We start from the raw sequence: 13,368 nt of genomic DNA on the forward strand, positions 1-13,368 counted from the left end.
ATATCAGCAGCAATGGCATCCAAATGGATGAAGGGAAAGTGGAAGTCATCAAGAACTGGCCTGTTCCCACTACTATCTTCAATGCTTCCTAGGCTTCTCAAACTTCTACAGACACTTTATCCAAAACTAGGGATGGCCCGATACCGATACTGGCATCGGGTATCGGGTCGATACTGTCCTCATATACTCGTACTCGTACTCATAAAAATGAGCCGATACCACGCACCGATACCACGTGCGTATTGTGAAACGAAACTGGCCGCCGCGAGCCGCCGCTTTGTCTAGGTGAACGCCATATGAACGTAAAATGTCGGCGGTTTGGGCTCATTTCAAGATAAGGGATGATGACAGCAGCAAGGCAGACTGTAAGTTATGTTCAGCTAAGGTGTCGAGAGGAGGAAAAGAAAGTACATTGTTTAACACCAGCAATCTAATTAAACATCTGAAGACGCATCATAGTGCTGAATACACACAGTTTAGTCAAGCTAAACAAGCAACTCAGCAGCCAACATTAACACAGGTTTTAACAGAAGCACGAGAAGATGTCCAGAGATAATCCACAGGGCACTAAAAATAACAGAGGGAATTGCATACTTTATTGCACTTGATGACCAGCCATTGTCGGCTGTTGAAAATATAGGATTTTGAACATCTTCTTGGCATACTGGAGCCGCGATACGAAATTCTGAGTCGCCATCACATTACAACCGCTATGCTACCGAAACTGTTTCATGACGTGAAAAAGCACGCCAGTGGCCTGTTGCGTGACGTTTCGACCGTCAGTTTTACAACAGATATTTGGTCAAGCAGTGTCTGCCCAATGTCTCTGCTCAGTTTAACTGTACAGTGGATTGATGACAACTTTACTCTTCGCCAAGCCACCTTACAAGCAAAGCCGTTTCGGGGTTCGCACACCAGCAAAGCCATAGCAGACGCGTTCGATGGGATGCTTCAGACCTGGTGCATTCCGAAAACCTCTGTCCACGTTGTGCTACGAGACAACGCTAAAAATATGATTAAGGGCATGAATGATGCTGGACTCCCCAGCCTACCTTGTGCCGCTCACACTCTCCAGCTGGTGGTCCACGAAGGACTTTTGTCACAGAGAAGTGTTGCTGATGCATTGGCTATCGGACGCAAAATTGTTGGCCATTTTAAACATTCTCCTCTAGCCTACTCCTGCCTCGAAGACATTCAGTTAGAGATCGGTCAGCCTGCAAAACGACTACAGCAGGACGTACAGATCCCGCTGGAACAGTACATATTTACATGATCCAGTCCCTGATTGAAGCAGAAACAGGCACTAGGAGTTTTTGTGTCCGAACATGAACTCCCTGATAATCTCACGGCTCACCAGTGGGCACTGCTGGAGAAGGCTGTAACTGTTCTGGGTCCGTTTGAGGAGTTACAGTTTTTTATAGACGCTAGGACACATTTCTCAATACTTAGGTCACTTTTGCAAAACTCTTCACACAGTTCTCCTAACCAACTTTCAGCTTGGCAAAGCAGTTCATTTCACATCCAAAATGCACTACAACTACCAAAACACTTTATTCAGGTCTCAAATCAACTCAAAATCAACAGGTCTCAGAACACTAGCAAAGGTTGACAGCCGACAAACACACTTTGTCACCCACAAAACAATGACCTAAAAAACACTAACAACATGTAGCATTATACAATGTTTTCTTGTGTAAAACAAGGACATATCTCTGTTTATAATTCACTGCAATATGTTACTGGAATGAATCAGACATGATGCAGAATTCACCAATATTTTATGTCGTTTATTTATTTTTATTTTTTTGCACTGAGTAATTCCAAAATACAATAATTTGTATACCACACCATCCACTGATACAGATACAATTCAATTGTTTTTATAGCATTTAATTTTAAGATTTAAAATATATTTCATTAAAATATTACTGTAGGAATGTAGCAAATTGCTCTTATTCAGTTTTGTATTGTGTTATTGTTTTGAACATAAGTTTAACAGTTGTACGTACAAAGAGTTTTGGCAGTTGTTGTGTCTGAGTAAAAAAAGAATTCATGAAATTTGAGAGATGTGGTCATTGAATGCATTTTGTGCCAAAGCAATGATAATTTATCCTCAGTTTAGCCCACATAGACTTCTGTTGTGCTCACTGTGTGAAGAGTTTTGCAAAAAGTGACCTAAGTATTGAGAAATGTGTCCTAGCGTCTGTAAAAAAACTGTAACACGAAAAGTTAGCTCTTCTGAAGCTATGGCAGCAGATGTGATTCCTGCTGTCACTGTATTGCAGCGATTTCTGTCTAGAGAGACCGACGATGACCATGGCATCAAAACTATGAAAGGGACTTTAGCTGCAGCTGTCAGGAGGCGATTTTCTGATGTGGAAGAACAACCCCTCTACAGCATTGCTACTCTACTCGACCCCAGGTAGGGGTGTGTGTGTGTGTGTGTGTGTGTGTGTGTGTGTGTGCGTGTGTGTGCTAGATAGCGAGTTAAAAGTTGCCAATGTCTTGCTGAAAAGTACATTTTAGTATTTCATTTTCATTAATAAATTATTTGATTAGGCTATGTTATTTTAATAAATACCTATTGTCAGATGCCTCATTTTTTTCTCCCTCTGTTATAGGTATAAAAATCTTTTTTTCTCTAACACCAACACTGCTGCAAATGCCAAGGAGATGCTGATGCGTGAGCTGTTGAGGTCGTCTAGAGAAGAGGAGAATCATGACCTGCACGAACCTCCTGCCAGAAAACCACGCAGGGACCAGGCAAGCAGCAGCCTGGACAGTATATTTGATGAAATAGCAGATGAGCAAGCACCAGTCTCTCTAAACAGAGCTCAAGTAGGTTCTACTGCACAATTAGAGACATACCTAGGGGAGACCACAATTTCTCGAGAAGAACAAACCACTACAATACTGGGCAGTTAACAAAGTGCGGTTCCCTACTCTGGCCAAAATAGGCATCCAGATACCTCTCAGCACCATGCAGTAGTGCTTGACAGTGAAAGGCTGTTCAGCTCAGTGTCACATATTGTGAATGACGACAGAAACAGAATCACAGCTGATCATGCAGAGATGATTTTGTTCATCAAAAAGAACCTGCCTCTCATTCTCCCAAAAAGTACCTAAGCTAGTTCAGATCACATTGACGACTGAAATGTTTGTTTAATTGAAACAAGGGAGCTGTCACTGTGCCACATAGTTTAATTGTTGTTTAATTGAAATATGCAGTAGTTTAATTGAGACTTGCAATAGTTACATTGATGTTTTGTTTAATTGAAATATGTAAGTGTTTCATTGAGACTACACAACAGTTACATTGAAACTGAGTTAAATTGAAAGCTGGAGACGTTATCAAACATTTCATTGATATATTGTTGAGTTGACGGTGTTGACTGTACAATACGTTTTATTTATATTTTGTCAGTTGTGAAGACAGTGCCAGTATTGAGGCTTTTTGTTTACACAGAAATATATATAATTTATTTTTTATTTGAAATTGCCTACATTTATTATTTTACTCATTATTTATTTTAGACTTGTTAAAACAAGCAGAGAAAATAAAATCAGTCTTCTAACCTGTGTTCTAAAATAGTCTTCTGTCTTCTTTTCTGGTAGCCTGTAATTACTTTCGCGGTAGAAATATCGGTATCGGTACTCGGTATCGGCAAGTACACAAATGTAAATACTCGTACTCGTATCGGTTTGGAAAAAAATGGTATCGGGCCATCCCTATCCAAAACTACAGCTCTATCTGTCTCTCTCTGCCTGTCCTCTCACCAGTCTGTTGAAGAATAAGACCAAAGTCTCTGTCCTGGTCACCATCTGCCACAAAAGCATTCAATCAACTCAAAGAGGCATTCACCAGTGCACCGCTCCTCATCCATCCAGACCCCAACAAGCCCTTGTCGTGGAGGTAGATGCATCCACTACTGAGGTAGGAGCGGTGTTGTCTCAGAAGCAGGACACTCCAGCCAAACTCCAATTTTCCAGAATCAAGTTGTGGTTTTTAATGAGAGGCTTAATAACAGCCAGCTTAAAAATTAACTTACAATAGGCTACTGCTCTGAGTGTGTGCGTGTGGCAGTGATTCATGCGCATGCATGTCAGTCAGCGCGACATCGCACGTGAAGTTCGTAGAAAGCTTTATTCAGTCCATTTTAAATTCTGATTTTGGTCCACTTTGCGAATGGGTCAAACAAACCATAGATATTACCTAAGAAGTTCAAGTAAATGCGCTAGAAATCCGCGTTCATTCAAGGATGTGCATTTATTGTATGGGCGGAGAAAGCATGGACGCCTACAGGATTTCATCTGACAGGTACGCACAAAGGGTTTTTTTATTTAACACTAAAAAGTTAAATAAGCAAATATAGCCAATATGCACCTTCGGTACCACAGAACGAGTGTAGCCTACTCTATCTCTAGACGTTTTAAATCTGAAAACTCCACAAAGCAACGAAATTACCAGAGATCCATTTAATGCATGTTCACAGAGGAAAACAACTGAAAAACAGCACTAGTTGTTCTCTCAATACTGTGTTTGTTTTACTGACCGAGAAATGGCGATAACACTTTCTATGAAGCCTATATTTATAATGCATTATAAGTGTATTCTCAATGAGTTATAATGCATTATGTATGTAACAACATTGTAACGTTGTATCAACTGATAAATACTCATAACAGTAGTTATAATACATTAGCAATTATGTGGTTACTTTTAAGCGTATGATGCATTTTAACACCAGATGAACCCCACATTTATAATGCATCAAGTATTCTTATAATGCACACATAATTCCTTATTAAAAAATTATGATGTATTGTATCATCTCATGAAAAATTGTAACAGCAGTAATACTTACCTATTTGTAGTTTTAACTTTTAAGAATATGATGATTTATAACACAAAATGAACATAATTTTATTGACTTAAGTTATAATGGATTATATCCCATAGTTTAATATTTTAATTTCCCAAGTCTCATATCTTGACATTGTTTACTGAAGATCTGCATAGTATCATACTAGGCCTACGTCTTATGAATGGAATTTTACTACTTTTGGTGGCAAAAACAAAGTCTTCAGTAACACTTTAGTATAGGAACACATATAAACTATTGGGTAGGATTAAGAATGTAGAATAAGGTCATGATGAATAAGGCATTAATATGTGCTTATTAAGTACTAATAAATAGCCAATATTCTAGTAATATGCATGCTAATAAGCAACTAGTTAAAAGACCCTAATCTAAAGTGTAAGCAATAAACATCTAAAAAGCTTTATAATGCAGTAGTAATATTTATAAGTGGTCTTTGTCTGCTTTAAGTAAAGTAACAAAAGTTAGGTATTCTTATAATCATCCATAAGATGTTTTGCACTTTTTTTGGTAACACTTTAGAATACTGATCCTTCATTAATGAATAACTACACAGGAACAAATAAGTAATGCATTATTATTACACAGCTCTGTGGAATACTTGATTCTGATTGGTCATTGGCGCCATCCAGCGGTATGGTTATTCCCCAGTAACAACCGCTGTAAACAGTTAACACAGGCTCATCTGGGTTATTGAAGTCTGCAGCGCTATATGCTTGTTAGGAACGGGTTTTCCTCATGTAAGTTTTGCCTTTGGTGAGCTAATAAAATATTAAAAAGCAGTAAAATTTTGTGTAGTTATTTAATTATGTCATCCGGTATCTCTCTCGTTTCATACAAACGCAGCTGCTGCCGTTTTGCGACTATTGTTTTGTTTACTGTAATGAATTAAGATAACAAACAGGTATGATTTTAAATCAGTTTAATCAATATCTTATCCCCATAATTATTTATGTGGCGAAATGCTGTGTAATATGCTGTATGACTGTATGTGTTTTTTGTCTAGTTTGAACTTGCTGCACGAGCAACTGCTCTCTCCGCAAAAGCGGACTCAGATCGACTCAGATCAATATTTCGTGTCTAATTATTTACTTATGTGGCAAGTAGCCATGTAATAAGCAGGATAATGTACATCCATCCAGTTGTTATCTCAGAATAAACCCCTTCAGGCTGATACAAGACCTGATCACCCTGTCGGGGTTTATTCTGAGATAACAACCGGCTGGATGTACATTATCCCTTACTTAACACTCTTGTTGAAATTTTACCTGTGAGGGGCTTAATAAAAGCCTCCCTCCTCACCCTAGTTTGGCACTTTTTTTTGTAATGAAGTAGGAAAGTCCCAAAATGTCATGAAAAACAAAAACTTTTCTTCAAATTGCGACTGATTTACACAAAAAGCAAGAGCATTTCTTTTATAATTACTGAAACTGTCGGTCAGTTCAGTATACTATAGAAGAACAATGGTACATTTAACAAGAGTAGAATACTTAAATTTTTTTCCCATATAAATATTAGGTTATTCAATGTTACTTTTGTTAATAAAAGATAATTTTATCTGAATCTCAACTCAAGCTCAGTGCTTTACTGTCAAATGTGCATTTCCAAGAAATAAGCATGTAATATTGAACCATTGATTCACCTGATTTTTCAAAAACATGGATTCATTCAGGAACAAAACAAAACACTGCTGCTCGGAGAAATGCAACAGTTCTGCTTTGTTTAGAAATATTTTCGTTGGTGAAATAGATTGAAAACATTAATATTGACAATGTTGTGTCTAAACTGTGATTTCATATCTTTTTGTTTATTGACGTATAAAAACACTTGTGCGGATATTCGGAAAAACACCTTTCTTGCTTGTGTCATATTGCTGAATCATGTTATAAATATAAAAACAACAGCTAATACAGGAGCATTTTTGCCCCCATATTTTAATATTTCCACCTCTGACTGGAGGGCAGTATGTATTTTAAAACATAATTCATTTATCATGTTAAAATCACAGAAAATTGATATAATTGTTAATAACCAAGTGCAAATATTATGTTGATGAATGGAATAGCACTTGTTATCGCAAAGATGGTTCTAATAAACTAACCATTACACCTATTCCAGAAGCTGTCAAATGAGCAAAGGATGAACTGAGAATACATTCTTATACATTCTTCTCTGTATATAAAGATATTAGGTTGTTTAAAAGTGATGTTTGAGCTGCTGATTTTTAAAATGAGTTAGAGACTAAGTAGCAGCGTGAATAATGACATGCAATGCCTTATTGTAAAATGAACTGGAATCAGTGTTTTTAAACTGAAGCGTTGGGAATCACTCCATAACATACTGTATAAGGTATAAATTGTACGCAGTATTTACTACACAAGGCACAGCAGAAAGGTAGCGGCACTCAAAAAGACTCTCTTGAAATGTTTTTGCATACATGCATGTAAGTCAGCAAACTATGAGTCAGCAAACTATGAGTTGCATTTAATATGGTGAAACCCAAACTAGGAGATGCAGTCAAAAGTTACAATCTGTACTACGCAGCCAGGCTAACGATCACCATGAATGGCTCCAGGCATACATTTGATAACCAATGAGATGCCGAGAAATTAATTGAAAATAAGAACCCAGGCAAAAAATGTTATGGATTTTATGTCGATAGACAAAACCATTTTCGCATACTGCATCAAGAAATTATGCAATAAATGACTCTGAGGCTATATCTGTGCAAAGCATTGGAATATCGACTCCAAACTTTGCATGTGTCATTGTCACCTCACACTGACCACACCACATCAATTTGGTAACAGCACCACCTATTGGTAAAAAAATAAACCATTAAATCATATTACGAGTGATTATATTTGATTTTTCCACCATTTTGACTAAAATCATCTTAAAATGTCTTTAATTACTCCTTGTTACAATTGGTCTGATGCTTCCAGCCATGCTTATCATGACCTTATTTGTGCTTGGCCCCTTAATTGCTTACTTGAATCTATTATTATTATTATTATTATTATTATTATTATTATTATTATTACTACCAGTATTTTATCCACAGTATTTTATTATTTTTCTTCATTTACAAATGAAAATGTCACAATTACAGCCTGACTGAGCAATGGTGCCAACCATCCCTTTACACCACCTGGTGGTGACTTTGAAAACAAGTTTCACATGTGACTGGGTTGTATTTACCATTGTAGAGTTTAACTTTACTCACCTTGTAATGTCTTCAATTAGCTGGGAGGGGTCCGGTGGATAGAACTTGATGGCAAAAATAAAATGCCATGAAGATGCTGTAAACACACACACAAAGTGATAAACAGCCACAACATACTTGCAGAGTGGTTGCAGCAATTTAGTGGTTTCCGCATGCACCCCATAAAACCAAAGGTCTAAGTGAGTGTGCCTGAGCTGTGGTTCAGTGCCTTATACTATAACATCTAAAATATTAATTTAAAGGATTAGTTCACCCAAAAATGAAAATTCTGTTATTAATTACTCACAGGACGTGCACAGACATTTTGGGGGGCAGGGATTCAAGTGGAAAAAAGGCACTTCTCATAATTATATTTATTTAAAAAAAATAATAAACAAAACAAATATATTAACACAACTCTGAATTCCTTACCAATTTATTTTAATTCCCTCACACTCACGCAATTGTTTCATACTCCACAGATTTCTACAAAATAATCAGTTCACACAGAGACCATGGTCTTCTTTAGTATTCACTAGGTTTATCACAACAGCAGGCAACAGCAAAGGAAACTATGCCACAATGTGCATGTTTTCTACACTACTATTTTCAAGTACAGTGGTGCTCAGAATTATTGGCACCCTTGGTAAATATGATCAAAGATGGCTGTAAAAATAAATCTGCATTGTTTATCCTTTTGATCTTTAATTCATAAACTTAGCAAAAATCTAACCTTTCACTGAAGAAAAAGAATTGAAAGTGGGGGGAAAGTCACATTATGAAATAAATGTTTATATCCAAAACACGTTGGCCACAATTATTGGCACCCTTTTATTCAATAGTTTTTGCAACCTCCTTTTGCCAAGAAAACAGTTCTGATTCGTCTTCTATAATGCCTGATGAGTTTGGAGAACACCTGACAAGAGATCAGAGACCATTCCTTCATGCAGAATCTCTCCAGAACCTTCAGATTCCCAGCTCCATGTTGGTGCTTCTTCTCTTCAGTTCACTTCACTCATTTTCTTTAGGGTTCAGGTCAGGGAACTGGGAAGACCATGGCAGAAGCTTCATTTTGTGCTCAGTGACACATTTTTGTGTTGGTTTTGATGTTTGTTTTGGATCATTGTCCTGATGGAAGATCCAACCACGGCTCATTATAGGATTTCTAGCAGAAGCGGTCAGGTTTTGATTTTTTATCTGTTGATATTTGGTAGAATCCATGATACCATATATCTGAACAAGATGTCCAGGACTTCCAGCAGAAAAATAGGCCCACAACATTAAAGATCAAGCAGTATATTTAACCGTGGACATGGGGTACTTTTTATCCATGTGTGCACCAAACCCATCTGGTGGGTTTGCTGCCAAAAAGCTCTTTTTTTTAGTTTCATCTGACCATAGAAACCGGTCCCATTTGAAGTTCCAATCATGTCTGACAACTTAATATACTGGAGATTGTTTCTGGATGAGAGCAGAGGATTTTTCTTGAAAACCTCCTGAACAACTTGTGGGGATGTAGGTGCTGTTTGATATTTTTTTTTAGCGCTTTCTGAGACTCAAGACTCAACTAATCTCTACAATTCTCCAACTGTGATCCTTGGAGAGTCTTTGGCCTCTCAAACTCTCCTCCTCACCGCGCATTAGGACGATTTAGACACATGTCCTCTTCCAGGCAGATTTGTAACATTTTTAGTTAATTGGAACTTCTTAATTATTGCCCTGATCGTGGAAATGGGGATTTTCAATGCTTTAGCTATTTTCTTACAGCTACTTTCTATATTGTGAAGCTCAGCAATCTTTTGCTGCACATCATAACTATATTCTTTGGTTTTACTCATTGTGATGAATGATTAAGGGAATTTGGCCTTTGTGTTTCCTCATGTTTATACTCCTGTGGAACAGAAAGTCATGGCTGGACAATTTCATGTTTATGATCACCCTGGTGTGCTAAAAAAAATGTAAATATGACTGGGAATATACTTCAGAGATATTTTACTCATAAAAAATTCTAGGGGTGCCAATAATTATGGCCAACATGTTTGGAGAAAAACATTTATTTCATAATGTGATTTTTCCCCCCACTTTCAATTCTTTTCCTTCAATGAAAGGTTAGATTTTTACTCATTTTATGAATTAAAGATCAAAAGGATAAACAATGCAGATTTATATTTACAGTCATCTTTGATCATATTTACCAATGGTGCCATTAATTCTGAGCATCAATGTAGCTATATATTTAGAATAAATGACTGCACCAAGGAGAGGGACATAGTTTCAAAAACAATTTGTTTATTTGTTAATTTTAATTATTTTGGTGTTAATGGAATACTTCTTTCATGTGGTGGACAAGATTTTGGTCTATTTTTGCTTCCATGTCTTCTTTTACTCTAATGGAAAGAAAACTTCCAAAATACACATTTAGATGCTGTTTGTTTTAAGCCTACTAAAACAAACAAACGAAATTCGAGAGGTATATGACTTGCCCATAGACAGCAATATAATCAACACTTTCAAGGTCCAGAAAGGTACTAAAGATGTAATTAAAACAGTCGACGTGACTACAGTGGTTCAAACTTAAAGGATTAGTTCACTTAAAAATTTAAATTTTCCTGATCATTTACTCACCCCCATGTCATCCACAATGTTTATGTCTTTCTTTCTTCAGTTGAAAAGAAATTATGGTTTTTGAGGAAAACATTCCAGGATTTTTCTCCATATAGTGGACTTCAATGGGGACCAATAGGTTGAAGCTCCAAATTGCAGTTTCAGTGCAGCTTCAAATGGCTCTACATGATCTCAGACAAGGAATAAGGGTTTTATCTAGCAAAATGATCTGTCATTTAAAATAAATAAATAAATAAATACAAATTTATATACTTTTTAACCACAAATGCTCATCTTGCACTAGCGTCCACAACTTCATGCATTACGTAATCACGTTCGAAAGGTCACGTGTGATGTAGGCAAAAACTAAGTCAAACGGCCTTTACAAAAAAAAAGGTAAAACGTTGGACGATTTTGAAGTTGAGAAAATGAGATTTTTTTTTTGTAAACGTCATGCATGACCTTTCCAACGTGATTATGTAATGTGTGGCACATTGCAGTAAGCTAGTGTAAGATGAGCATTTGTAGTTAAAAAGTATACCATTTTTATTTATTTTTTTAGAAAATGACCGATTGTTTCGCTAGATAAGACCCTTATTCCTCATCTGGGATGGTCTAGAGCCCTTTGAAGCTGCAATGAAACTGCAATTTGGTCCTTCAACCCGTTGGTCCCCATTGAAGTCCACTACATAGATAAAAGTCCTGAAATGTTTTTTTCCTCAAAAGCCTTATTTTTTTTTTTTTTTTTTTTTTTTTTTCGACTGAAGAAAGAAAGACAAACATCTTGAAAGACATGGGGGTGAGTAAATTATCAGGAAATTGTAATTCTGAAGTGAACTAATCCTTTATTTTTATGAAAACAAAACAAAAATAACAACTTTATTCAACAGTCTCTTCTCTTCCCTGTCATTATCCTTACGCAGGTGAAGCAGTAAGCACAGTGAAGGCTTCCATGTTTACATCTGAATGTCAGCTCAGTATTGGCCAAAGCTGCACTATGCGTGTGATGCTGACACAGGAGCCGGCAAATAATGAGTCAGCATTCTGACGTAGAACCTGGAAGCGCTGGACATAAACAAGGTATGAGAATGACGCAGAAGAGAAGATATTGTTTGAATAAAGTTGTTATTTTTGTTGTTTCTCGTCATATTCTTGACGCTTCATAAAATTAAGGTTGAACGGTCACGTTGACGGTTTCAACTATGTCTTTTGTACCTTTCTGGACCTTGAAAATGTTGATTATACTGCTGTCTATGAACGAGTCATATACCTCTCGAATTTCATCAAAAATATCTTAATTTGTGTTCGGAAGATGAATTGCTTTTGGGAAATGCTACCCTGATCATTACTGAAAAGGACAAGGCTGTAAACATAGGCTAATTGTGTGTGAGTCAGAGTTGTGTGTCATTCAGGAATTAATAGAGAATAATTTCATTATTTAAAAAAAGAAAAGAAAATAAAGAAAAATATGGTGGGCAATTATGGGTACTGTTGATACAAATAAAATCTGTTTTTATGTATGTCAATTATTTTAAAGTATTGAAAGTGACTTTAGAGTTTTTGTCAAATCAGTTTGGTTAAATTAATTACCACCTCAGGTGGTAACTACTATCACTTCGGATAGAGCCTCGTCTACTAGATAGGCCTATGCTTTGAAGTAGAACCTCTTCATCTCTTGGTGTTCTTCTCGTCAAGAAGACCCCTGGAAATGCCGATCATGTCGGTGCTCTCCTTCCTTCATAAAGGGTTGGAACGAAGGCTGTTTCCTTCCACCCAGAAGGTCTATGTGGCTGCCATTGCAGCACACCATGATCTCATTGATAGTAAACCTGTCGGGAAGCACGACCTGATCATCAGCTTCCTGAGAGGGGCTAGGAGGCTTAATCCGCCTCACCCTCAGCAGGTACCCTTTTGGGACCTCACAGTGGCTCTACCTGCACTGCAGAGAGTTTCCTTTGAGCCTTTGCTCTCAGTCGAGCTGAAGTTTCTTTCTTTAAAAATGGCACTCCTGAAGGCTTTGGCATCTGTTAAGAGGGTCGGGGACCTGCAGGCATTTTCAGTTGATAAAGCATGCCTGGAATTTGGGCTGGCCAACTCTCAAAGTGTTCTTGAGACCCTGGCCTGGATATGTGCCCAAAGTTCCAACCACTTCGTTTGGAGATCAGGTGGTGAACTTGCAAGTGATGCCCTTGGAGAAGGCAGACCCAGGAGGCCAGCAGAAGGGAAAGGCTGTCTCCAAGCAGAGGTTGTTCCACTGTGGATGCTATAGTCTTACCTTATCAGGTTCAAGACCTGCCATGCCCCCTAGGGGTGAAAGCTCACTCAACCAGCAGTGTTGCTTCCTCCTGGGCTCTGGTGCATGGCGCCTTGCTAACAGACATCTGTAGAGCTGCCAGCTGGGCGACACCTAACACATTTGCAAGATTCTATAATCTCTGTGTAGATCCTGTGTCCTCCCGTATATTTGCCACTTCGGGCCAGTAGGCAGGACCTGCCTTGTGTCAATTCACTTGCTGCGCCATTCCACTCCACAGACTGGATGTTGATGTCTAACACTTCTGTGCATGCTCTGTCGGTCAGCCCCTGTGTCAGACTAGGTGCCTCCATATGTTGTGATTCCCCTTCTGGGCAATCCCACGTGTGTATTTCCATGGTAAGTCTCCTTGGCAGCACGTGTCT

General features: G+C 37.8%; 2 protein-coding genes across 3 annotated transcripts in view; both read right to left on the minus strand.

Annotated features, from left to right (window-relative positions):
• The window catches only part of LOC125263285, a 1,003,076-nt gene that overhangs the window by 155,470 nt on the left and 834,238 nt on the right, over positions 1 to 13,368 (minus strand). The gene's annotated exons all lie outside the window — the stretch shown is intronic.
• The window catches only part of LOC125263293 (band 4.1-like protein 1), a 134,003-nt gene continuing 128,719 nt past the window's right edge, over positions 8,085 to 13,368 (minus strand). Inside the window, exon 6 of the mRNA XM_048182304.1 lies at positions 8,085 to 8,182. Within this exon, the coding sequence (XP_048038261.1) occupies positions 8,103 to 8,182 (80 nt within the window). The 3' untranslated portion in view covers positions 8,085 to 8,102. The remainder of the gene's footprint in view (positions 8,183 to 13,368) is intronic.

The sequence above is a fragment of the Megalobrama amblycephala genome, linkage group LG2, assembly GCF_018812025.1.
Source record: "Megalobrama amblycephala isolate DHTTF-2021 linkage group LG2, ASM1881202v1, whole genome shotgun sequence".
In the NCBI taxonomy this organism is placed as follows: Eukaryota; Metazoa; Chordata; class Actinopteri; order Cypriniformes; family Xenocyprididae; genus Megalobrama; species Megalobrama amblycephala.